We start from the raw sequence: 27,157 nt of genomic DNA on the forward strand, positions 1-27,157 counted from the left end.
TTAGCAGAGCTGTATTTCAGTCATCTAGTCTCTGCTACAAAGAGAGTCAAACAGGTAAGAAGGTAAATATTGATGTGATGGGTGAAATCACTAGTAATGAAAACTCCCTGAACGTACAGGGAATTGCAAGAGGAAAACCTTGTATTAATCATTCAGGCTTTTGTTCTGTGCGAAGCAGAGCTGCTTTTGCAGGGAATGTTCCAGGTTGGCTGAGATGCTTGTATGTATTGATCAACAAAAAGTCATTAAGGGAGCGCCTGTTCAGATCAAAACCACATACTTCCTTGCTTTTAAGATAGTACTGCCTTTTATTCCCCACCTGTCGTGGTTTAACCCGGCTGGCTAACTCTAACCTGGTATTTGTACTCAGTAACATCTTCGATTCTATACTTTGGAAACTGTATTTTGGAAACTATTAGCAATTATATCTGTTGCCTTTTTTCATTAGGGAGTCAATCTGTGGAGGGGAAAGGGGAAGATAATTTTTCTTACTTGATCACTCTCCCTTTCTCCTTCACCACCCCTGTATCCTCCTTGATCACTCTCCCTTCCTCCTTCACCACCCTCTTATCCTCCGAGTTTATTACAATAGCTCTCCAAGATATTGAATATCCTTGGGATACTCAGACCAGCATAGTCCTGTTGTTCTGCCTCCTGAATGCGCTTCAGGTTCTGCTTAAAGTTAAACAGCTACTAGGAAGAAAATTAATTCTGTTCTAACTGAAACCAGGACACCACCCCAATACATTTTATAGAAAATATGCGTGTTATTAAAGGAATTCTCTTTTAAAGTTTTATTTATCCACATTGTGTTACGTTGACACAACTTAAGTGTCTAAGTTGGTGTCAAAACCTGTACTAGAATATTTTACTGAGATGTGCTATTACCAGAGTTCTGGTGATGACAACAGGTAAGTATAACATTGTATTTAGCATCTCTGATCAAGCTCTGATTTTTCTACTTTTGCTTTTTCTCTATTTGTATTTGAGGATTATGTGTAATCTGAAGCAAACTGAATGGATCAGGGAAAATTGAAGTCAGGGTAGCAAGGATTTATTTGATGTACTAATGCAACGATCAGTACTTTTGTTCAGATAAAACAAACAAACAAACAAACAAAAAAAAACAGTAAGTTTGTTTTAAATACACTGTTCAATTGTAATTCAAATGTACAGTCTAAAGTAAAAAGGAGGTAAGTTCACAGGGAAAAAAGTTGTTTTTATTGATGTCTCTATCAATGTTCTTCTTTGTTCCCCCCTCCTGTTTCTTTGTGTATATATCTGCTAACACCTCTGATATGTGTTGCTTCTATATTTTAACAAGAATAAAAATTACTGTGTGGACATGTAGTAAGGCAAACCTAGAACTCTTCATTTGCACTTTTCTTGGATGTTTTATATGGTGAAAAATTCCAGCTGCTGTTTCAACACAGAGGGTATGAAGTGTTAAGTGAGCTTTTTCAGGGACACATAATAAGGCTGAGCAATTCAGTCCTGTTACATTTTGGGGAATCTGTATCTTTGTATTCAGGGATTCCTGAATCCTCTTTGAGGTTACAAGCACATTCAAAGTACAGTGCTATTTAAAGCTGACTTGTATACCTGCATCTTCTGCTGTCTTTCAGCATCTCCTGGATGAAATTTCAGGAGGTGGTAAGACAAAGCTGAAAGTAGTGGGGTTTTAAACCTTGACTATGTTCTGCTCAGGTGGAAAGACTGATCTGAAACAGCTACAGAAAGTAGATGGGCAGCTGGACAAAAATGTCCTTGCTGGATGGACTACTTGAATGTTGGACTTCAAACTCCAGGGTCTATTTTAAACATGGAAAGAGAAGGAAAACTATTACTGGGGTGATGCAAGAATACTTCTTTTTCTGTTTTGGTGCCTCAATACTTGATGACCTTTTTTTTTTCAAGTAGATTTGAAATATTTCATAGATGGGAACAAGGAAATGATTAAAGGGGTCATGGCAAAATGAGGAAAAAGTTTAATCAGATCTCCTGATTTCAGTGTTGGGTTTTTTTGTTTGTTTGTTTTTGGTATTTATTTGTTTGTTGTTGTTTTGTGTCATTTTGTTTTGGTTGCTTGGATTTGTTTGTTTTGTTATTGTTGTGTAATTCTCTTTCACTTGAATGTTTAATTTAGAAAATTTAAAAGTAAAGTGTTTTCACTTTTCTGAAGAAAAATGCTTTTTACACTTTGGCACAATTTGTTATTTCTGATGTGTTAATCTATCTCTACTTTTCCTTTAGCCAAAGCAATGTCCTAAATTATTTCTGAATTCCTAGTAATTTCAGCTTTCCTTAAACATTACTTTATCCAACAAAAATATCTTCACCCAGTATTAAGGTTAGAAGCTTTAATGTATCCCCAGAGTATTTCAAGCCAAGATTTTAACAGGGTAGAGCTGTGGGAGAAGCTATGATTAGGCTACTGAAGTATCTGTGAGGTCAGCATGGGTTCTGCAAGCAGATCAGCTGAATATCTGACTTGAATGAAAGGTTAATACACGCTGCTTGTGGACAGATGCTCATCTGTGATGATGTTAGGCACTCCAAGGTGTAAGGAAGCTTAAATAATGTGAGTTCAGCCTCTATAATCTGACAACTGTCGTAAATGTCCAGTCAACAGTTTGACCAGGTAGCGGCAGCTATTAACACGTAATAACTTACATAAATTCTCAATTCACAGAAAAGATGAAACATATAGGATTAAACAGAAAACCTGTAGATCTGATTTAACAAGCCTATGCCAACGATTCATTTGCTACTTCAGTGCATTGGCTGTTATTCAACAAGTGCTTCATATTGAAGCTTTGTACAGAAAGTTCCCTTCCTATAAAAATACACAAAATAAAGGGGTGGAGGTAAGGGTGGTGATGGGGAATCTCCACTACCTGCAGTATCCTAAATAGGTTGAATCTTCACACTAATCCTGGAGCATCCAAATAGCTGTTTATCAGAATGCTGTTCTGGGTTGATGATCTCAATCTAGGATTAAGTGAGTGATTTTGTCTCGTTCTTGTTAGCATATCTGGCTATGGCTGTAGTTTTCTCATTTCTTAACTGTTTGCCTACTTTTGTTGCAAGGGGAGAGTTAGACAGCTGCTGGTCTTGATTATCAGCCTTTCAAATGGCATTCTGGATAGAGAAAGGGTTTTTTTTGAGACTATAATAATTTTTTTTTGGACATGCTCAAAAGTTGTGTCGTTTTCCTCTTTCTGGTAATTCCTTCCTTGAGAAAAATCAGATAACCCATTTATAATTTATGTAGAACCATGCTTGGTAATTAGATTCTTTCTCACCCCCTTACCTGTGAAACTGCTTCTGGATTCCACATGCTTGAAAAAGGGATGGTCGGTGTATTGCCATAAACTTTGTACATTGCTTCAGGACACTTTTTTTCAAGTATTTCCTTTCTAGATATGGAAAGGTTTGTTGTTAGACTACGAAAATATATTTATAGACCCACATTTCTCTCATCTTAAGTAATTCCTTGTTTCTTTTTCTTTTTTTTTTTTTTTTTTATTTTTTATTTTTATTTTTTAAAGTGATAATCATGCCTTTTAAAGAATAGATAGGTTTTAAATTATGTTCTGATAACCATATAAGCCTTTGGATGCTTATCTGCAATTTCAGGGAATTTTGAAGAACTAAGAAGGAAATACCTCACACCAAATGCTTGTTCAGGCCTTGTGACTATTTCCCAAAACTGGAACTGTACTGTGCCAGGCTGGGGTACATCAGCACAGCTGTATTCATTTTGATTTATGTTTTCCTTTTTTTTGCAATTGTGGAAGTACATTAGGCTTCAAGAGGGTCAACTACTGAGTCATTCAAAGAAAGTGACAAACATCTGTGGCTTGAAATGGGTTATCACATGGAGACTGGATGGAAAATGTGTGAAAACGCTATGCTTTACACTGCATTTCATTGCAGCCAGTCTTAGAACTTTTGTAAGTTCTGAAGTTTATAAGTTTATAAGAAGTTTTGTAAGTTCTACTCTCTAATGGATCATTCATTAACACATTGGATTACATTGGCACATTGGCAGAATGTTTTAATTTACAGTATTTTATATTTACAAAACATTTGCATAGCTGTTGTTTGATATGATATCTAAAGAACTTCCAATGTAAAGTCAGTTAGTACGTGTAGCTGCATGTTTCACTTTTTTTTTTTTTTTTTTTTTTTTTTTTTATATTATTAGTATATATCTTTCCATGATGTTTAGGCTCAGATAGTTTTCCTATTGTCCTATTGCTTATCAGAATAATGTTGGTGTCAGAAAACTTTTTTGGTTTACACTCTTCAGAATTGCCTGCTCACTGATGGGATGCTGGATGTGGGCAGCCCTGGTTCTGTTACAGTCACCTTAGAAAAATCAGCAATGTTAAGTTCTCTTTCTTCTGTAGTCTTTTGGGTAAACTATTCAGATTGTTTTCCTCCCACATATAGTGTTTTTTTTTTTTTTTACTCTCTCTCTTTTTTTTTTTTTTTTTCCCAAAAAATATCCCACTGGGAGACTTTACTCTGAACCTGAGTAGCCATTCCAGCTTTCCAGTGAGCTGACCACTGTCAGCTGCCTCCAGTATGTGTAGGCAGTGTGAGGTTCTTTACAGTGGTTTGAGGCTCCTGTGTGCCAAAAATGGAGGCTGTTCACAACAGTTCTGCCACCTGGCTATCAATCAAGTCACTGGCACAGTGCAGAATAAAGTGCTCTATCATTCTGGTAAGGTAATACCCAAAAGACTGATGTTACCTGAACATTCTATTTCATAAAAACACATAAATAAGTATTCCCAGTTTATGCAAACCTATTAATTGTATCACTGCATATGTGCCATTGCTGGCCAGATAAAATGTAACCAGTCACTATAAAATTGGATTGATTGCTTCCTTCCTTCCCCTCCCCTCAGAGCTCGTTCTTTGAGCAACATTGTGACAAGGGCATTTCAAAATAAGAATCTTTTATTTTACCACCTTTACCTTTGTGTTGCCTTTACCACCTTGTGTAATAAAAAAAATAGCCACGTTACCCAAGTCGGACCTTTTTGCTTTAAATTGCCACTTACTCCCTTTGCCTGGCTTTTCTTCTGCGGAGACTTTCCACAATGCAAGAGTATCCAAAGCAAAGAGATTTATCCTTTTAGTTATGTATTACTGGAAATCAATTAATTAGAAGACAGAAAGCAGCATTTAGGCAGAGTGCTGTCTCCAGATGGTATGTTGCAGTGTAGTAGAGGACCCCAAATCACGGTACTGAGCTAGCACTCCTGAGAACTGGTTGTATTAACCACTCTTGAGGCTGAAAATATGAAACTGAAATATGAAAGTACAACATAGCAAAGATGAGTTGTACAGACTGCTTGGCCACTTTTTTACCTGCAGGATTTTTTGATTTTTATTTTCTTTTGGAGGGTGAGGGAGGGAAGCCTAAACTGAATGAGGTAGAAGCTTTCCTCCATTCTCTGCAGAAGCAGCTTTTTTGAGTTGGGCTAATATTGCTTGAATTTCATATATATTCCTATTGAAAATATATGTTAAGTTAAATTTCTAATACATGTTAGTTCCACTAGTCATTGCAGAAATGGCATAATTAGCTTATGATCTTACTTTGCTTATGCTGGCATTCTTTACATTGCTAAATATGGATTTCACTTTGTCCATAAAGCCCCTTAAATATTCTGCTGTTTCTGAAAAACACTGAGCCCTGGCTCCAGTTCTGTCAGTAAAAGTCGCACCTGTGTGCTGAACCTGTCTGTAGGCAGTGGAATGTGTTCATGCAAAGGCCAAGTCCTTGGCTGTGCTATCTGACTGCTTGTGTGAGAGGAAGGCACCCCAAGAACCATGTACAGAGTGGTTGTTGGTCAGTCCTTACAACTATGACAGGTCACATCTTTACAGCTCATTAATTTTCTTTTAAAATGGTGTGTCCAGAACTTCATTTAATTTGTTACTCAGAGGAGAAGGTTGAACAGATGAGTTATAATCGTAACAGAAGGTATTTGGGTACCAAGTCTGAGTGATCGTGTGAATAATGGATGTGAAGTCAATAATGCTTGATACCAACAAAGGTCCTAGACAGACTTCTGTACTGTTTTGGTGTGTTAACTGTGAGAATTACTAGTCAATATGATGAAATTCCTGGCCTTGGGGAGAGGAAAGTACACGGTATGTTCTGAATTTGTATCTTTGGTAGGGTTGAATGTGTAGGTATATTTGTCACCATCGTAGCTACCTGTGTTCCTTCCATCACCCTATTATCTGGGTTCTGCATAATTTTTGTTTGTACATTTTCTTCATGGAACATTGATGTGAAGTAAGAAAGTACCATTATTCTCATTTTACACATTCAGAACTGAAATGTGAAGACACCATGGCCCAGATCCTCAAAGAAATGAAGTACTTAGTTCCTTATTCTTTCTGTTAGAACTGGGTACCTACCTACTTTTAGTGAAGAAGGGCTTTACAGTTTGCAGAGGCACAAAGAGTTGTGCATAGCTCTTCAAAGCAGAAAACAACACGAAGCTTTAAGCCACATTTGCACTTATAAGAAGCAGAAGTTTCAGTAGTGTGCTGTCACAGTCATGGGAAGATGAAGTTCACTTCAATTATTTTGGCGTTTGTAACTTCCATCAGTAATTTAGAGTGGTGGAGGGAAATGCCTTTTTCCTTTTTCAAAAACAAAAAAACACTAGTTATTCTTCTCTATAAGCAAAGAGTGTCATGGCAATAATCTGAGGAGAGTTAAAAATACTAGATGTTTATGCAAGGTTCCTAGGAAACAGCACTGTCTGTATATATGCTTTCTGTATCACTGTCTCTCTCTCTTACTTTTTCCTGTTTATCTTTATGGAATAATTGTACTTAAATATGTAATTTTCTCACATTTATATCTGCAATCTGTTTTACTGTAATGGAAACTGAATCAATTATATCTTGAGTTAGCTGCTGTTGTAGAAACATACCTGAAACATCGGGAGTGCAAGAAGTAACAAAGGCTTCCTCCTTGTTTATTGCTGTGTAACATAACTTCTACAGTCTGAAATCAGTGGCTATCCCAGTGTGCTCTTGTCCTCTGGAATATTTTAGTAATTGCTTAAACATCTGAGAAAGCTGAACAACCTCGAATGCACAGTTTGGGGGTAACTTTTTTTTTTTTTCTTTTTTTTTTTTTTTTTTTTTTTTTCTGAATTGTTTCTTTTCTCTTCCCTAAACCTCTCATTGCATAGTAAGTTTCTGCAGTGTTCTCATTAACTCTAATTTTCTCTGCAAGTGGTTTTGTTACTGGAGCATGTCATAGTTACCAGAGCACACACTTTTTTCCTCCTCCTTGTTTGGTTTCTTTTTTTAAACACCATTTTTCAGTGAGCAAACAATTTACAGGACACTCTTTCTGGAGATCAACTCTAAAATAAACAAGTAATCCAGACGTGGGACTAAATTAGCACTACTTAAGACAATAAATTAGGAAAAGCCATTTGACCTAGTCAAAGACAAAGATGAATGTTTTCCTTACTTAATCTCTGCTATAGTCTGCCTGGCTGAAAATGAAGAGAACTACAAGCTTTATTTTTCCCCTCACAAGTGATGACAAACTTGATTTGCCTGACTGAGCCGATGGGCAGCTAGGTTCGCAGGAGGAGCTGAAGTCAGTGGGCCAGAAGGTTGCTAACTCACTGCTGTCACCTCTTGTCCTCTCCCTCCTCTCTTTCCACATACATTTCTTTTTAGGACCTTCTGACAAATAGCAAAAGGAGTAGGCAAAGCATGCTCTACTGATACTGTGAAACTCATGATTTATAACATAATTGTTTCTTACAAAAACAGACCTCTGCAGAAACAGAATTAAAGACAGAAATCTGTTTTCTCAGTGTTTATAGCCACCAAATCGCATTTGTAATTAGCCTTGTAAATTGATTAGAGTATATAACCTAACTATCAAACTGAAGTGTTGAACTCATTAAAGAGCTTTCATTTTAATTGCAAAAAGTACAAAGAAAAAAAATAAACAAATAAGCATGAGATGAACTCATAAGACAAATGTTTCCAAACTGGACCAAATAATGGTAATTATTCTGCCACCCATGGTCTTGTCACATACTGAGATAAAATCAGTTTTAAAATCTGTAAAAGCAGTTCAGCCATGATTTTGGGATAGAAAAGAAAAAAAAAAAAAAAAAAAAAAAAACAACAAAAAAAAACCTTTCTTGACTGGAAACAGCTTGTGGCTAATGAGATACGAACCTGTCAGTTGTACTAGAAAGCAATATTGGTCCTCCACACAGCACTGCAAAAGCAACCTGCGGTAGAATATACTTAACTACAGCTCTATCTAGGCACAGTAATTTTGCTAACAAAGCTTCCAATTATGAGAAGAGAGACTGGAATACAGCATGGTGACAGCGATATCTAGGTGTCTCTTTTGTAGTAATTCCATTACTTCAGTCAACTTAGTTAATGATAAAGCAAAAACTAAAATGCACTGAACTTATCTGAAAAGCTGTGTTCAGGAAAGTATGTATAATTTACATGTTCTGTATTTTCTAGATGTTTATATGCGGTATGGAGCATTTGAAGAGGGATTTCTGATTGGCCCAAAATAAAATTTACATGAAAGATGGTGTTCACTGAAGCCTACCCTGCTCCATCTTATCTTACCCCAGTTTACACCCAATTCCCACCTTCCATTTCTTCAGCTAAGCAGGGATAACTCTCGTATTCCTGGCACTGATCAGCTTCATGCTTTTTTCTACATCTGCTAAAACCTGGCAAACAGCAAAACCCTGGAGTACCCATGGATGCCTACTTGCAAGAGACCCCCGGCCTTTGCCAGCCTGGTGTGCCCGTATCATCATGTAATCCCATATGATTACAAGTTCTTTTTAGTGTGCATCTTGCAAAGTCTCAGTACTTGCCTCTACTACAAGTTCCAAGTACCAACATATTTTCCATACCTTTAACCTGAAGTAAGGAATGACTGTTGCCATTACATAATGTGGTGCTGATTCCTGGGGTGGAGCAGAGAATCCCAACTGTGTGTTCAAGGAAGAGAAGAGCTGCTGGGTTGTTTTGGGAATGGAGGGGCCATCTAGCAAGAGGCAAGTGAAAAATCGTGGTTTGTTCAGCTAGCACAATGCAGACTGAAAGTCGATGTATCTGGGAAGTGTTTAATGCACTGATGAGTAGTGTGGGAAGTGCTTAGAGGTTTTCCACTGGAGGTTGAAATTTACCGTGTAATTAATTATTATTAAGTCATATGCTGTGTTCTTCATTCCTTTCTTTTAGTGTGTATGAACATGCAGGGGTTTTGCTGGAGTACAGAATATTTTAGTTCAGTATTTTTTGCTATTAATATGAATATGGTTTTCTTACTGCTATCATCTCTTTTGTTTTTCAACCAGGTAAAGTAAACATAAAGCAAGAATTTATATTTGTGATATTAGTGAGTCCAATCTAGAAGTTCAAAAGATTTGGATTCATACCTGATATTTGGAATTTGTCTTAATATTCTTGGGAATCCACTCTATCTTTTTTTTTTTTTTTTTTTTTTAATTTTACTTCTTGGCCCTGTCCAGAATTTGCGCATCAAATATTTTTAATTAATTGATTAATCCAGAAATAAAGATATTTGTTTTTAACATTGTCTTTCGTATTTCACAGGGGCTTCTCCCCACAGAGAGGAGTTACGTTTTGATGGGGGGAGTTGAAATGATCTCAAATCATTCATAGAATAAAGATGATTATAGAAGTTTTATTTAGCAGCATGTAAGCGCAAAATAGAAGTTATGTGAGATTTCAACAATATATGGAACAAAGTACTACAAATTTTCATCTGTGCATATAAATGGAAGCATTGTTAAGTTAATTTCTTAAAAACAAAACAAAACTGTTTGTAAGTAGATTTGTCTTTCCCATATTAGCAACAGCATGAGATGAAATCACATGACAAAGTGGAAATACACATATTAAAAAAAAAAAACAACAAACAAACAAAAATAAAAAACACTTCTGTTCCTTTTTTAATTGAAAACTTTTTTGCAAGTTGAATAAGCGTCAATATTTGTTTTTATGTAGATTGGGTGGCAAAGCATAGTTAAGATGGGTTGCTTGAGGTCATGTCAATGGTAGGTTTAGGAATGTAAATCAGCTTTTGAAATCTCAGATTTCAGTTAGTTTCATGGGATTTGTCTCACTGCCATCACCAGCATTAAAAGAAACATGAACAGTAGTTTGCAGCTATATTTTCCACCTTAACAGAAACTATCATGTTCTATCTTAAAACACAGCTTCAATAAAAAATGAATTATTTTCAATATGCTTTTGAATATATTTATCAATATTAGACAAATTTAATACTTACATGATTTCCTAAATTACAGTTATGTCTGGAAAAAGGATAATAATCTTTAATCTTTATTTTTTATAAGATTTTATAAGATTTTATAAGATTTATAAAGATTATTTATAATAATCTTTAATCATAATAATCTTTAATCATAATAATCTTTAAAATGTTTTGACTGCCATAAGACGTTTGACTTGAAATAGCATGACATGTTGATTACTAACCAAAACTCATTCAAAACCAACATGGTAAGCATGAAGTAGACTAGAACTGTTTGGAAAAAAATATATATTTTTATACATTTTCATCATATATATGTATACATGATGAAAATGTAACAATAAGTAGGAACTCTCCATTGAACGGTCACAATTCTGTGCATTTGCCTCACAGGGAAAAGCAGCTGGTACTGTACTACATAGAAATTTTTCAGGTCTGTTTTTTGGAAACACCCTGAGAAACAAAATTGTTTCCAGCAAAGTTTGCCAATGCCACAGCTGTGGATATATGAAATAATGAAGAGCACAGGTCACTGGGCTCAGAGATGCACGTTTCAGTGTGGTGAAGCACAAGGATGTACATCTAAGAACTATGGAAGGAGGTGGTAGAAACAGAATAGGCAGCAGTGTCTGAGGAAAAAAAAAAAAAAAAAAGGCGTTGAGGGAGAAAGGCAGTCAAACATGGGCCCTGGGCTGACACCGGGGCCAAGGGGACTCATGTAGGTACACAAACAAGTCCATAAAGTGCTGGTACAGAAGTGGTGTCATCTTTGTATTTGTTGCTTCTGTGAATGCCACACTGGGGTCTCCAGGTCTCAGATCCACACTTCAGAAAAAAAGATGAAAAAATGAAGAGGGCACAGAGAAGAGCCACAGACTAATTAAAGGATTAGAAAAATGTGATTTCTACAGCAAGACTTAGGAACTCAATTTATTTAGCTTATCAAAGAATAGGTTAATGGATGATATGATCACAGTCTCTAAGTACCGATGAAAGAAAGAGAAATTTGATAATAGAGGGCTCTTCAGAGCAGGGAAGAAGATGTAACAAGAGCCCGCGGATGCTAGGTGCTGCAGCGAGACAAATTCAGACTAGGGGAAAAATACTGTTTTCTCATTTAAACTGTAATGACTGTTACTTACTGAAATATGTTACCAACAGTGCCCCTGAGATTTCCGGTGCTAGACTTCTTAAAGGTGGAATGTTTTTTCTAAAGGACTTGTTCAACCTCTGCTCTCAGACTTAGGGGAGAAGTTAAGAAAGTTTAATAATGAAATTAAGAAGCATCCATACTGGAGAACCATAGCGGTAATTTCAAGGTCTTGAAATGATGATGAAAGCCATGTTTCTTTTAACACATCAGTCCTGTTGAATCTGAATACGCTACCTTCAATCTGGCAAGGCCTGCCTTATTCTTGAATGCTCATCACCAAGCATTCTTGATTTAATGGGATGGTTCATGTGGGTCAGAACCAGCATACTCAATGCTGGGAGTTCTGAGTGCTTTTTTTTGCAGTGGTAACAAGTTATCCTATGCAAGATGGTGATTTCCAAAGCAAGTTCCTTGGGGTATGATGTTCTGATTCTAATTTGTGGCCTCCAGCCATGGGTTGGTGTGTTGCTGTGGAAGCCTGCTGCCCCTGCAGCCGAATGGTGATGCCTAGAGCTGGCTGAGAATACTTTGTCTGCTTCACTGATGGCAGAGGGCTGTGCTTTTTGTTTCATTTTTTTCATCACACTGAGTACCTTGCACAGACTGGCAGCTTCTCTTGTGTGCTTCGTGGCCATGTGCTACTTACCTATTTAACAGAAATAAGGCCTCTCCCACAAACTATTAACAGTCCCCCCAGGACCAGAGCCTCAGTGGCATAAAAGCACTTCTCTGACACTTTTAATGTTGTGTTAAATGGCCCAATGCTGATGCTTTCTAGAATGTTTATGTACCTGCTTATAGGCTTTTATATGCTTTTTCTCCAGCCCCAAAGGTCCTACTTCAATAACCCAAGTGAAGTGATGATACAAGCAAAAAAGTCATCTCATAAAAGTTTTTTTGTCTTACTTTTCCCCATCACTTACTAATAATTTTGGTCTTAATAAGAGGTGTGCAGTATCTGTTCTTCTGCTCTTGCCTTTTCTATTTTCCCTGTTCCATACAGACTTCGTTTCTTCCATTTGGGCTAATTTCTAAATCTCATGGCTCATTTTCTCTGCATCTTTTTCTCCACTGCAGGCTTCCTATGAAGCCATGTGCATCTTCTCCAGATCCATGTAGCTTTTGTGTTGATAAGGGATAGGAGAAATGCTTTGGCATGACTTCTATATGCTAGATTAATTCTCACTTCCAAAACATCAGCACTCAATATTAAGAAGTAAGAAGAAAGTTTTCCTGACCTCTTTCAGACCTAGGTACCCACAGTTTCCATTTAAGAGGTTGATCAGCATAGTTTATCTACTAACCACTGTTCTGATCAACAAGTCTGCACCATTACCCTAATTAGCAAGTGGGAGATTGCATATGCATTGAGACCTTCATAATAAGAATTATAATATCAAAAAGGGAATGTAGGGTAATCCTGGGAAGATTTCCTAAATCATGTTAATAAGGCCATAAATCATTACAATAGTTTTTTTTTGTTTGTTTGTTTGTTTTTAATTGGAGAATAGGAATGGAAGATAGTTTAATGTAAATCACAGTTTTCACTGCTCTATTCTCTGGCACTAGGCTTACTCTAATGCTTCTTATATGCAAAAAATGTCTTAGCCCCCATAGCCTCTTATCCACAGCACATACTTTAGAAGGTTATTTCTTTGGTAAAATGCCTGTAATTTAGTGGAAGTAATAACAGGCTGTGTGCATTTTTTCTGGATTTTTAAAATTCTAATTTAAGCAATAAGCAATTTATGCAATATCTTGAGGTTCCTTGACATATTGGAGTTGAAAGAGGAGAAATGGAAGAAAATGACAAATCTTTTCTGTTTTATTTTTTTTCCAGCCTTGTTTATGATTTTTTTACTCCTCAAGCATTTCTCAATGTGTGGTTTTCAAGAAGCAGGGTTTGATTAATGAAGTGTCAGATACAGAGGATGTCACAAGTATTTTGGCATTTATTATTTGCAGCATTTAAATTCACCACAGTATTTTTAGTATTCCATAGTTTTTATTTACTATATTTGTTATCTAGTTGATAGTAAATACCATCCTATAGTAAACATTAGTACATAGTAGATTTAGATATCTAAATAGCTATCTGTAGATAGCTATCTATCTTTAGTTATCTACAGGAAGTTGATATTTATACAAAAAAAAAAAAAAGATACAATCTAGATTTTATTTTCCAGTACCAGTTATTCAGATTTGGCATTTTGAAGGAAATCTTTTTTTGTTATTATCATATATATATATGATATATACATATTATATATATATAAAATATAAATATATATATTTTAACTAAGACATGGAAGTGTTTTTCTTTGAAATTACCAAAGAATCTTCTGTTTCTCTATTGAGATGACCTTTCCTTAGCACTGCTGAGAATTTTAGGTTTTGTTCAGATTATAAATGCTTAGGCAGTAGAATAGTGGTTTTGTTTTGTTTTGTTTTAAATAGGGTGTTTATGAAGAGTATCAGATTACCTAAAAGCCAATTGTTTCTGTGATGTAGATACTCATGTACCAGGCCTAAGTCCATCAAAATTATTTTACATAGGGAAATGTATAACTATCGAAACCTGGCTAGAATTAATTTTTTTGGCAATAACAACAGGTCAAATAGAAGTTTAGTTATTAATCCCTTATTTAGTTATTCCTTACTCTGGTAATCTGAAAACCTGTATACCAGATAATAGCCTTTATCTTTTAACTTTTTTATGTTGTACCTTCTGCACAGAAGGCCATGCCTCTGCTCCCACATAGCTGGGAACAACTCTGGTGAGAGCCAGTGAAACAGGATGTTTCTGTTAGGGTTTTATGCCAGATTTGTGATTTCCTTTTGGTGTTATTAGTGGTTATTGAAAAGATAGTTTCCTCAAAGTACTTATGTCTGTTTGCTCCTGTAGGACTGTAGAGAGATTTTTTAATCCTGACGCATCCCACTTGAGTGTCAATCTTGGCATAATATTTCTTATGCTAGCAGCTCTACCTAACCTTGAGCACTTCTTGTGTTAATAGGACCTGTATAAAAGGAGAAGAAAGAATCACATTTAGTCCATTGTGTTGTGTTTTGCGTTGTATCCTTGAATAAATTAAGTATATTTCCAGATAATGATGTTTCTTGCTTATTGTTGAGGACCTTTTCTTTCCCCACCCATGTTAAAAAAGAAAAAAAAAAATCCCATGTTTTCACTCTGCTCCCTTGTGATATTCTTGTTGGAATGTGTTCTACTGTTAGACAAGGTGTGCTATTTTCACAATACACAAAGCAACACTTCAGTCTAAATATGCCATTGAAAACGCTTGTGATTCAAGAACCTGAATGATAGTGTTCCTGTGTTGTGTAGAGGTATTTGGAAATCTTCCCAGTGACTTTTCAGCAAGCACTTAATGTGATTCATAATGCTCTGGGATAGACTCACAGATGTGAAAGAGAGCTACTATGCCATCTCTTCTATTTTCATATGCAATCAGGTTATATTCCCTCAGCAGAGGATGTATCTTGTATTAGAATCACACTACGTTTGTTCTACAGTGATATTCCAAACTTGACAGAAAAAATGTCATCCTGACTGTTCTTCAAAAAGCATAAAACAAAACATGGAGTCCAGGCTGCCCTGTCCCCCATGTTTAAAAAGTGTATGTAGATTTTTCAGTGATGCTTTCTAGAACCTTTGAAATATATTGTCTGTACTGAGACATCTGTATATGTCTGTACTGTGTGAGCCATATCATGGACATCTGGGTTTCTATGTATGTCTGAGAAAACAAAGATTGCAGAGTATTCCTTTGAAGCTAATTTGTATTATGCACAGAAAAAAAAAATAAATACAAGTAATATCATTATTTCTTAATTTGTCTGTTTCTCTGCTACAGAGAAGAGATTGCTAATCTTTATTGTACTATATTTGATTGAAATAGTTCATGTTGAATTCTGACTGTCACATGTGGAAAGTTGCTGCAATAAATTCGGTTCTTTATTTAATCTTTTTTTTTTTTTTTTTTTTTTTTTTTGTCTTCTCTCTCTCTCTTCCCTTCTCCTTCTCTCCCATCCCATCCCTCCTCAGGTAGCCAAGGGCAGTTTCCACTTACACAGAATGTCACGGTTGTTGAAGGGGGAACAGCAAATTTGACCTGCAGGGTCGATCAAAATGATAACACCTCCCTCCAGTGGTCAAATCCAGCTCAACAGACGCTGTACTTTGATGACAAGAAAGGTAAATTTACTGAACTCACGGTTCTACAGCATTCTTTCCAAGAAATAATTGTTTGAAACGATTTCCATTTAATATTTTGATGTATAACTATTTGCTAGGAATATAAGCCATAATTACGATATAAAGTTAAATAATCTGTTTTTTCATGGGTGGGTGTGTTTCACTAAAGTGCTTCCTTTTGTGTAAAATTGCAAGTTATTATTAAGGGAAAATAATTATATATGAAATTCTTAGTGCAAGCTGATTTAGAAAACATTGTTGCAAAATATCTTGGAAGAGCGTTTATGGATGACATGGGAAGACATAGTCCATAAACCCTGTACCTTGATTTTATTACTTTGCCTGTTTGTGTACGTGTATATATGAAATCACTCACTTCAGCTGTACTGGAACCTGTTTGATCGTTAGTGCAGTACACAGTTGCTGTGGTAGAAATTTTTACTGTAACAAATAATCAAAATTAATTTTTGTTTTTAGTGCCCTGATTTTTCCAAATATATAATGCACATTTTTTTAAAATCCTGGTTAATTTAGAAAAAAAAAAATACAGGGCAGTGCCCATACTATAAAAAAGAAGGGATTATCACTGCAGTACCATATATTTTCAAGATTTTCATCCTCATCTGAAATGAAGAAGCATGTTTTATATAATAGAATGTTAACCTAAAGGCAGCATTAGATACCAAAAGGAATTAAAACTGAAATTACAAGGAATCAAATCATCATTTGGCTTCAAAAATGCAAAGTTTTGGTGTTGATTTCAGTAATAAAAAAGTTTAACAACATTTTAAATTTAATTCTACTGCTTGAATTTATTCTGAAAGATGATACATATTCTGGGACATATTTTAAAAAGTGCAGTTTCTCTTCTGCTTAAAATTAAAGAAGTGCTGACCACTTTGCTGAATGATTGCAACACTTTACAACACCTTGCAGGACTTATAATACTTTGTGGATCTATGCACTTGAATGAAAGTAGAGTCTAAAATGTGTCTTGTTAAACCTGCAGAAGCTGCAATCAAAATATGTGTTTTTTTTGCTATTAGTATAATAGCTGAATAGAATCTCTTTATAGAGTTGAAGTGGTTCCTTTCTCTTTTATCTAATTTCCTGTAGCGCATAATAATTTGATTTGCAATTTCTTTGAAATCACAAGTACCTTTTGAATGTAGACTTCAAGATGAGTGGCTTATAAGGTGCAAACTTTTGTGCCATAAGTCTAGTCCTATAACCTTTCCATATATGGACACCTTTATTTTGTCTGTAATCATTAGTGTTTGGTAAATAATGTCTGCAAAACTAAAAGCTGAGAGAACTTGTCTGTTGATAGACCACATCAATACGTGTAAAATCTATATTTTTTATGTGACATTTTAAAGAATGTTGAGAAGGATGCGAGGACTACAAATAGATTATTTTGAACTGTGTAGGCCTTTTGATGTGAATTTAATTCTCTGTATACTTTAGCTAAATCTCTCTTTTACAAAGAATATTTGATGTTTGTTTGTTTGTTTTTTAATATAATGAATTAAAGCGGCAGAATTTGAATGGCAAGCAGCATAGTAAGTACTTGATATTCCCCACAGAAAGCATGAGGAGCTGAAGCATGTAAATTTAAAGGACCACACTCTTTCTTGAACTTCTAGCTTGTCCCAAGACTTTGAGGAATACTTGAGGATTCAAGTTATTCATTTGTAGAGGGATTACTGTATTAGACAGGAAAATGTCTGACATGATCAAGTAAAAGTTTAGGTCCTTCAATCAGTGGTATTTAGTCTTTCTTACATTGACAAAGCTTTACATTCTTTCTGTGTGACATTTCCAGGCTTGAGTATACCAAAGGGAGTGAGCCAAGTCCCACAAGGAAAATGTTCTGCTATTTTTGAAAATAGAGTTAGAACTTTCATTGGAAGTTTTGTGTGTTGTTTGTTTGTTTGTTTTTCCTATGTCAATATGTATGTATTCTTTATGTATAAGAAAGAGATTTCCTTTACACGGTGATACTTGCTTTATTGAGCCAAAACGAAGAGAAACAGTTATGGGTCCGATCTTGATACTTTTGTCAGTAAATGATGGCAAATGGAACTGTAAAGGCTTCCTTATACTTTTTTGCTTACCTACTTGGATCAGCCAGCCATACAATTTGGCTATAAAAAGCAGCTTTCTGCTAGATCCAGTCATTACTTTTAATTTATTGAGAGCAGTACCTCAGCCAGGGTCTTTTCAAACCTGTCTCCTAGGGTTAGCCAAAACTAATCTTGAGATCTTACTTCCCCCTTCAGCACTATGAAAATTGCTATTTAATAGCTATGTTTCTCAAAATGAAAATTCACAAAAACTGTTAACCCAATGGTGTTGGGTTAAGTTCTGTATAGAAACAGAACCTCAGAGTAGCTCCACCTATCCATTAGAGATGAGTAACTGTGGGTATCACCACATTCTGAACAAAATCAGAATCATATGCATTTAATTTTACATCCTTTCAATAAGTTATTTTCTCTAGATGTACTCATAAAAATGACACACATAGAAATGACAGTAGAATTCTTTTATGTCTGGAAGCATTAAAAAATCAGGATTTTTTTTTTCTTTTGCTCTGTATTTTAATAATTATGAGAGTCTTGTGCAAAGAAGGAAGTCCAGAAAACATCAAAAGAAGGTCCTAACTGCAGCAGTAGAAAAGGGTGATTACAGCTGTCAGTATATGGCTGAACAGGTACCAAAAAATAGAGCAAACTGTCCATGCAGTGAAAAGCTCTCCACCACTAGATTGTTCTTGGTGGGACTCCTTCATGTTTACTTCTTTCTCAAGCAGATTGGTTTCCCTGTCTTGCAAAAACGTTTTCTGTCCAAAATAAAACTTACTGTATGCCAGCAAGGATTAATTTATTTGATCAGAGGGAGGGAAGGTCTTCTTCCAAGTCCCATGCCTTTCAACAAGGGTTTTTTTGTTAGTCTCCATTTTATTCAAAATGTATTACATATACTGTAAAAAAACATTGTTTTATGTTCTTCTGAACCGTGGTGCTATGATTGACTTTGAAGTTAAGTCATGTTCTTTTTCTTCTTCTTTTCATATTCTTTTTACTTCTCATGGTAATTATTAGGTTGTATTAGAGATAGCCTTAGATAAATAAAAAAGTAAATAAATAAAAATAAAAAATTAAATGTGACCTTTTGCTTGGTTAAACAGGGTACTGGAATACAAGAAAATGAGTGGACACTCATTAGCAGAGAGGATTGTGTGGGCTCCTTCAGTTTCACAGATTCTGTCTTTATTAAATATGTTCTTTTGGCTAAGAAGTAATGTGGAAGTCCTGAAAGAGCACATGAATATCATGCCTGCCATAGGAAAATACATTATAACTTTTTATTAGCTAAATGAGGTAAAACAGTAGCTTCCCTCAAAGTCTTATTTTTACACTCTAACATGTATTAAAGCTGGAACTATGTCTTCATCATTGTTTTAACACACAGAAGCTGAAATACAAATGTTTGATCATGTGGGTTTGGTCTTAGTGATGACCTCTCTCCTTCTGCATACCGTCTCTTTGTTGTTCTTTCTTGTAGTTCTTTTTTCTGCTTTCTCTAACTGGTAATTTCAAGGATATGGTGTATCCATGTTATTTTTACTTTAATTTCACTTTCATTTAAAACACAAAATCTTGACATTAAAAAAATAGATAAGTAGATAAGTGGTCTTAATTTTTAAAAGGGTCAGGAGTCTTACCACAACCCCCCTCAATTTCCCACCTATGGACAAAATTTTTAAGATTTGTCTTCCTGGAAAATATGAATTCACAGCTCACCCTGAGCAAGTTCGGATTCTTTAGAAACAAATGCAAATTGCATGCTACACATGAATCAATTTTTTCCCTACACAATTTTCAATTAAAATGAATAATTACCATAGAAACCTTCGTACCACTTTATGCACTGAAGTACCTATAATTATATACCTGCCTTTGGAAGAAGCACAGTGTGCAACAATGTAGAACTAGCAGATATGATATTAAATTAATATACGTTATTTTATTTTAGCTTCTCTTGTGGTACTTCTTAAGGATTTAGAGTGAGCAATAAACACAGACAAAGATATAAATGGAGATGTATAACAAAAAGGTTGTAGCATGGAAATATAGAGATGGCTGGTAAAAGAAAGACTTAAAAGTCTTGCTGGAGCAGTTTTCATATTCCCCTTTTGGTAGGGAATAAAGCTACATATGGAACAGGTTAGTGAGTTGTAAAGCAGATGTACAACTGAACGATGGCTGTTGGTGCCAAAGTTGTTTAATCTCATCAATATAAAAGTGTGCAATCAGACTATAAAAGTGATGAGAAATGGTTCCTGGTGTATACCTAACAGTTTTACTCAGTCAGACAAATGATACTGTGATATACCTGCTCTTTACCTTAACGGGGAGTTTGCAAGTCTGTTGATAGTAAAACAAGTGCTGTGTTGACATTGATCATGATAAGTTTGCCTCAGACCCACATGCCACATTTTGATGAGATATGTGCCTGATGCTAATCATAGATGCTTTCATTAAATAGTAGCAATTTCATGTCTTACTAAAACATTAGAAAGCATATTCCAACCTCAGGATTATTCGTCCCTCAGCAGCAGAATATGTTCCTTTAGATGACCTTTGATTATGTTATATGTAAGAATACTTGACATTTATGTAACTCCCTATCATTTTGAAGGCTTTCAATGACACTGGTGTTCTAGACAAGGGTTATGAGAGGGCACTGTACTTGTGGAGCTCACCAGAGCTTCCCTGATAGGCGTGATGCCATGGATGAACTTGTGGAGACACATTTGGGTATAGCAGCTGCTCATAAGGTTCAGCAGTTGTTCCCTCTTGGGGCTGGCATTGTCACTTTTGAACTTCTGTGTAAGTTTAGAGACAGGACACGTCTCTGATCAAAACATCATTCCTTTTGTCATGCCTTTCTCTACTATCAACTCCATGAAGACAGCTCCTTGCCTCTTTTCTCTCTCAATATGAAGACATTTCTAGAGAGTCTCCGAAATTCACAATGCACAAGGTGCAGGATTTTAACTGCAGGGCACATGTGTCAGTTTAGGAGGTGCAGAGGACTTAAATTTTTACCATGGCACTGTCAAAACTGAATGGTGATAGAAGTGCTGTGCAGAAGGCTGGCATTTTCTGGCATTAAAGTCTTGTCTCTCTCACGTTGGAGGCATACTACTCCTTTTTAGTTATCTGCATTTACCCATTGACTTGTTTTGTAGAAGCCAAATTCTGTGTGTTAAATTTAGGTGTAACACAAATTTACACCACTCTAGGATGAGTTAGCCTCAGATTCTGATCTACATAAACAAGCTGAGGCACTTGCAAGCTACAAGAATCATTTGATAATGCTTCTGATGGGAGGGGAAATCTTGAACTTTTTTTCCTGAATGGCATTTGACAATTCTAGTAACTGAATTTTACTAGGTGATGTAGGTATACATGTATACAAATAGTCCTTAAGAGAAGGGGTAGGCTAGACAAAAAAGCAAAGTTAAAGAAAATAGTGTTTCTTTTCACAACAGAGAGAAAAGTAGGAAATATATGCTTCAGATGAGATATGCAGACAGGGAGGCAGGCTGTATTGTTGGGAGGACTGAGAGTGTTAGCAGTTGAGTAATGTGAAATCAAGTAGCAATGATGAATGGACTTAAGTCTTCACCTTCACATGCTCTGTTTCCTGTTACATAATTGAGTGGAGATAGCATCAGACAGCAGATGATGACCAAGCTGAATTCCATCTTAAGGTACACATAGAAATTAGAGATTCACAGTTTAATAGACCCACTCAGTGAGATAATACCTTGGAGTAAACCTATGGCAACGAATGGAAATCAATCAATATATATGTATAAACAAATAAACACTAAGAAATAAGCCATAACAGAGAAAACAAAACAAACAAACAAACAAAAAAACAACTATATAGTCAAATATAAAAACATGACTTTATAGCTAGGTGTAAGGGTTGCAGAGGGAATGGATTTTTTTTTTATTTTTTTTTTTTTTCCTGAGCTGAATAACAATGTAAATGCCTTACAACATTTAACAGGTTCTCAGGATTAAAAGTAAAAATTGTAGGAGACAGAAATCTGGTTCAGAGAAGGAAGAGCTCTTCACAGGGCTTTTCCATGATGATCTTTTAGAATAGTTCTTCCAAGATCTGTAGTTGAGTTTATTTTTTTTGTGTGTTGGTCAGATCTGTTGATTTCATAGTTACACCACGCAACTATTATTAGTAAGTGTCTGGCCAGTTCTTATCCTGTATTGAGGACCATGGTATGACATGTAGAGGCAGATTAACCTGCGTGAAATCTTTCAGTTGCAATATTAGTTCTTACTAATGTGTTCTTATGCTTTCTCTGTCCACTGCAGTGGGGTGGGGGAAGAATTGGAAAGGCAAAATTGAGAAAAATTCATGGGTCAAGGTAAAGAACATCTTATAAGTGAAGGAAAAAGAAAGAAAAAGACAAATGATGTAGAGGCAATCACTCCCTCCCTCCTATCAGCAGACCAATGACCACACACTGTCTGAACAATGCTTGCCTTGGAAAACCTTTCCTGTTTTATCACTGGGGGTGGCAGTATAAATATGGAGCATTTCCCTGGTCAGTGCAGCTCAGCTGCCCTGGCTGCTTCCCCTCCCAGTCTCTTGGCCACCCCCAGCCTGCTCCCGGGTGAGGGCAGAGCGAGAAGCAGAGGCGGCCTCAGTACTGGGCAAGCACTGCTCAGCATCAGCCAGAGCACCAGTGCATTACCAACACTGCTGCGGTCACTAACCTAAAATGGAGCACCACGCAGGCTGCTGTGAAGAAAATCATCTCCATCCCAACCAGACTAAGTGAGCTTTACCTCTGAGCCATGCTTAGGCAGAACACTTAAATGATTTTGAGTAGTAGTTTCTTGGTAGTGGAAGGGGGGGAAAGAATCTCTTTAGAGCTTTTGAGATCAAGAAGTGTCTCATTTGATTCTCGAAAACCAAGGTATCAAAAAACAGCCACTTTTGAAAGTCAGAATGCTTTTTTTTTCATGCATCTTAAGAAAGATAACATGATAAAAGAGAGCAGGAGTCTGCTAAAATATCTCGACAGTTATTTTCTTTATGAATATGAAAATTACATTTAAAAATGTATTACAATGCATTAAAATATTATTTCATAGCAATAAATTAGTAGAACTGCTCCCACTTACAGCATTTATTTTTTCATTTCTTAGCAGTATTAAGGGAGTAAATGAGCGTATTGTAGAGATGGTTGGAAAGTGTAGGAGTTTGCATTATATTGTGCTGAAGTGTGGGTACGTGCAGAAATTAAGTTTGCCAGCGCTCAAGCTAAACAGAGAATGAAGCTGATGCAATGCATTGGAATATGCTGAAGTAAAGCAGTAGTTGTGATGACGCTGCTAAGATTAATCTCTTATGAAACTTCATGATACTCAGTCTGGTGGCTATTTTTGTTTTAAATGGTGAAGAATCTTCTAAGGAGTGAGAAATGGCTTTTTTTTTTGAGGGAGGGTGGGAAGGGAGGCAGAAAAAAAAAGTGTAAAGAGAAATTTCTCATACCTGACCTCTCTGCACTAGTTATTTGCGTGAATGATCAAAACTTCCTGGGGTCTCAGAATAAAATGGACCTATTACAATATATTCTGAACCTGTTGTTTTCTTTCAGACAACTCTTAGAGGAAATGATAGTGAAGAACAATTTCAGTGCAGAGAAGGGCATGTGGGAGAATATACTCATGATGATAGGCAGTGGATCCAGGAGCAGTAGAGCTCAACATTGTACATCTTAAAGAACATGAAACTAGGCAGAAAAAGACATTTTTTTTTTTTTTCTAATCGAGAGCACAGTGAACAGCATTCCTTAGGGAAAGCAGAGGGATTTTTTGTTTTGTTTTAAAGAACTAGGTGACAGTAAGAGTGCTGATTGTTATATTGCAACATGTTCAGATGTTCAGTACATTAGAGTCATAGGGATGAGAGAACTATCAAACAGACCAAAACCTGAATTTTTGTTGTTTAAGTGATGGTTAGATCCAAGAAAACTTCGGAGAAAAGAAAGAACTGACTTTGCAAAGAATATCTGATACTTGTAGGCCTGACAAAAATGATGCTTCTCATAAGGAAAAAGCAGCAGCAGCAGAAAAAGCTGAAGCATGAGTATTTAGAAATGGCATGTCACATTATAAAGAAGTAAACACTGCTTCAGGATAAAAGTATAAAAATAAATAAAATTAGGAGTGATAGACAATTATAGAACATTCAGATATGTAAAGCATAGGAAGAAGTGATATGTTCCATATAAAAATAAGAAAAAAAAATCCAAAACATGAGTGTGTTCTTAACTTTGCATCTGTATGACAAAACTCTTATGAGGATAAAACAGAAACCCCTGAAAACGAGAGGGTCTGCACGGCACAGTCCCATACTGTCAAGAGACATTTAGCTAACTAAGATGTTGCTCGTAAGTCTGTCCAGATTCCACAAGGTTTGTCCAGACAAATGAGGACAGCTGAAATGAATATTTTAGTCACCACTCTGTAGTTTATAAACATGCATGTAGCTTAACACGTTTAAAATTTAAGATTCCCCAACACATTGACTAGTGATACTGGAAACAATCAATCCAAAGACTTTGAAACAGAAACCAAAATTGAATGTAATATAGTCACAACAACCACAGACTATCAGCAGGTGGTACAGTGAGTGCCATTCCAGCTGCTTTTAGAAGGGTTAATGTAGAGATTAACTATCAGTCAGCAACTGCTGAAAGAATAAAAACACAGCAGTTCAAGAGAAATGTAGTCCAGAAGAGTGATTCAACAACATATTTTTAGTGAATTACCCAACTGGCTGGAAAAAAGTAAACAACTCCAAAGGATATGACTGAAGGTCAGTAACTGCTAGCTAGGGAAAAAGTAAAGGCGTCTTCAATCAGCATTATACAAAATTTGCAATCTGGCTTAGTTACAACTGAGTTAAAACCTGTTACACTGGGATTACAAACCAGTCCCAGAAGCTGGTTTGATAATGTAATTGAACCTATGTCCTTGAGCTCTCCGCATTCTGAAATAACAGCTTCTCTAAAAAGATGAACTCTCTGGGCTTGCCAGATTGTATGTGATAGGCAAGTTACCAAGCTACCTGCGATCCATGGTGGTAAGACCCTGCAATATTGTGTTAGTAGTGCTTAAAAGCTTATTAGCTAAGATAGGTAACTTCTTTCTGGTTTAGAGCTAACTGGCATTTAAAGAGTGTGAAAGTCTCTGCATGTTTTTCTTCATTTCTATTTTCAGACTTAGTAAGGGAGACAGCTTGGGTCTTTTTTCACTGGTAGCATGGATTTGCTTTTCTTTAACCTAAAAATGGAGAAGAAGCTACTAGAGGTTTACTTTAAGCCACTCTGTTTACAACATATTAATAGTCTGGACTATTTAAAGACTGAAGTATAAAACTGTTCTTCTTTTAAATAATCACGATTAAAAAAAAATAAGCCCTTGTAAGGTACCATATGGTATGAAGGAATGAAATGAGATATCATGATTTTGTTTATGATGAAGTGCTGTTTGGAGAAAAGAAAAAAAAAATATTAACTTTGTATCAACCCCATTATATCACCAAAAAGAGAATGCCTTATTTAAATTTCCATTACGAGTGGACATTGACATTCCATTCACAAATTAAAGATAACCTTTACCACATCTACCACATCTAACCCTAGATGCTGTGAAGCCAATCCAAAATCCAAATCACAGAATCACAGAATTTCTAGGTTGGAAGAGACCTCAAGATCATCGAGTCCAACCTCTGACCTAACGCTAACAGTCCCCACTAAACCATATCCATAAGCTCTACGTCTAAACGTCTTTTAAAGACTTCCAGGGATGGTGACTCCACCACTTCCCTGGGCAGCCTGTTCCAATGCCTCACAACCCTTTCAGTAAAGAAGTTCTTCCTAACATCTAACCTAAAACTCCCCTGGCTCAACTTAAGCCTATTCCCCCTCATCCTGTCACCAAGCACGTGGGAGAACAGGCCAACCCCCACCTCGCTACAGCCTCCCTTGAGGTACCTATAGAGAGCGATAAGGTCGCCCCTGGGCCTCCTCTTCTCCAGGCTGAACAAGCCCAGCTCCCTCAGCCGCTCCTCGTAGGACTTGTTCTCCAGGCCCCTCACCAGCTTCGTCGCCCTTCTCTGCTCCCGCTCAAGCACCTCGATGTCCTTCTTGTAGCGAGGGGCCCAAAACTGAACACAGTACTCGAGGTGCGGCCTCACCAGAGCTGAGTACAGGGGGACGATCACCTCCTAAGCTGTGCTGGCCACACTGTTTCTTAAGCAAGCCAGGATGCTGTTGGCCTTCTTGGCCACCTGAGCACACTGCTGGCTCATATTCATCTGATTATCCACCATTACTCCCAGGTCCTTCTCTGCCTGGCAGCTCTCCAACCATTCCTCTCCCAGCCTGTAGCTCTGCTTGGGGTTATTGCACCCCAGGTGCAGGACCCGGCACTTGGCCTTGTTGAACTTCATGCAGTTGACCTCAGCCCATCGGTGCAGCCTATCCAGATCCTCCTGCAGAGCCTTCCTACCCTCAAGCAGATCAACACACGCACCTAACTTGGTGTCATCTGTGAACTTACTGAGGGTGCACTCAATGCCCTCGTCCAGATCATCAATGAAGATATTAAAGAGGACCGGCCCCAGCACCGAGCCCTGGGGGACGCCACTAGTGACTGGCCTCCAACTGGATTTGACTCCATTAACCACGACTCTTTGGGCCCGGCTCTCCAGCCAGTTTCTAACCCAACGAAGCGTGTGCCAGTCCAAGCCAAGAGCAGCCAGTTTCTTGAGGAGAATGCTGTGGGAGATGGTGTCAAAAGCCTTGCTGAAGTCAAGGTAGACCACATCCACAGCCTTTCCCTCGTCCACCCAGCGCATCACTTTGTCATAGAAGGAGATCAGGTTCGTCAAGCAGGACCTGCCTTTCATAAAGCCATGCTGAAGTCAAACTGACAGGCCTGTAGTTTGCCGGGTCTGCCCTCTGGCCCTTCTTGTAGATGGGCGTCACATTTGCTAGCCGCCAGTCAACTGGGACCTCCCCCGATCACCAGGACTGTTGATAAATGATGGTAAGTGGCTTGGCCAGCTCCTCTGCCAGTTCTCTCAGTACCCTTGGGTGGATCCCATCTGGCCCCATCGACTTGTGCACATCCAAGTGCCATAGCAGGTCACCAACCATTTTTTCGTGGATAGTGAGGGCCACATCCTGCTCCCCATCCCCTTCCACCAGCTCAGGGTACTGAGTATCCAGAGGACAACCGGTATTGCTGCTAAAGACTGAGGCAAAGAAGGCATTGAGCACCTCTGCCTTTTCCTCATCTCTTGTAACTTAAGTTTCCCC

General features: G+C 37.0%; 1 protein-coding gene across 4 annotated transcripts in view; it reads left to right on the top strand.

The window, feature by feature from the left end:
• CADM2 (cell adhesion molecule 2) overlaps positions 1-27,157 on the top strand; it is a 679,737-nt gene that overhangs the window by 462,864 nt on the left and 189,716 nt on the right. For all 4 annotated transcript variants that reach the window (XM_084528767.1, XM_084528769.1, XM_084528768.1 and 1 more), the window contains one exon: positions 15,571-15,720. In XM_084528767.1, the coding sequence (XP_084384893.1) occupies positions 15,571-15,720 (150 nt within the window). The remainder of the gene's footprint in view (positions 1-15,570; positions 15,721-27,157) is intronic.

This window comes from Aythya ferina (genome assembly GCF_964211825.1).
Source record: "Aythya ferina genome assembly, chromosome: 1".
Taxonomy (NCBI): Eukaryota; Metazoa; Chordata; class Aves; order Anseriformes; family Anatidae; genus Aythya; species Aythya ferina.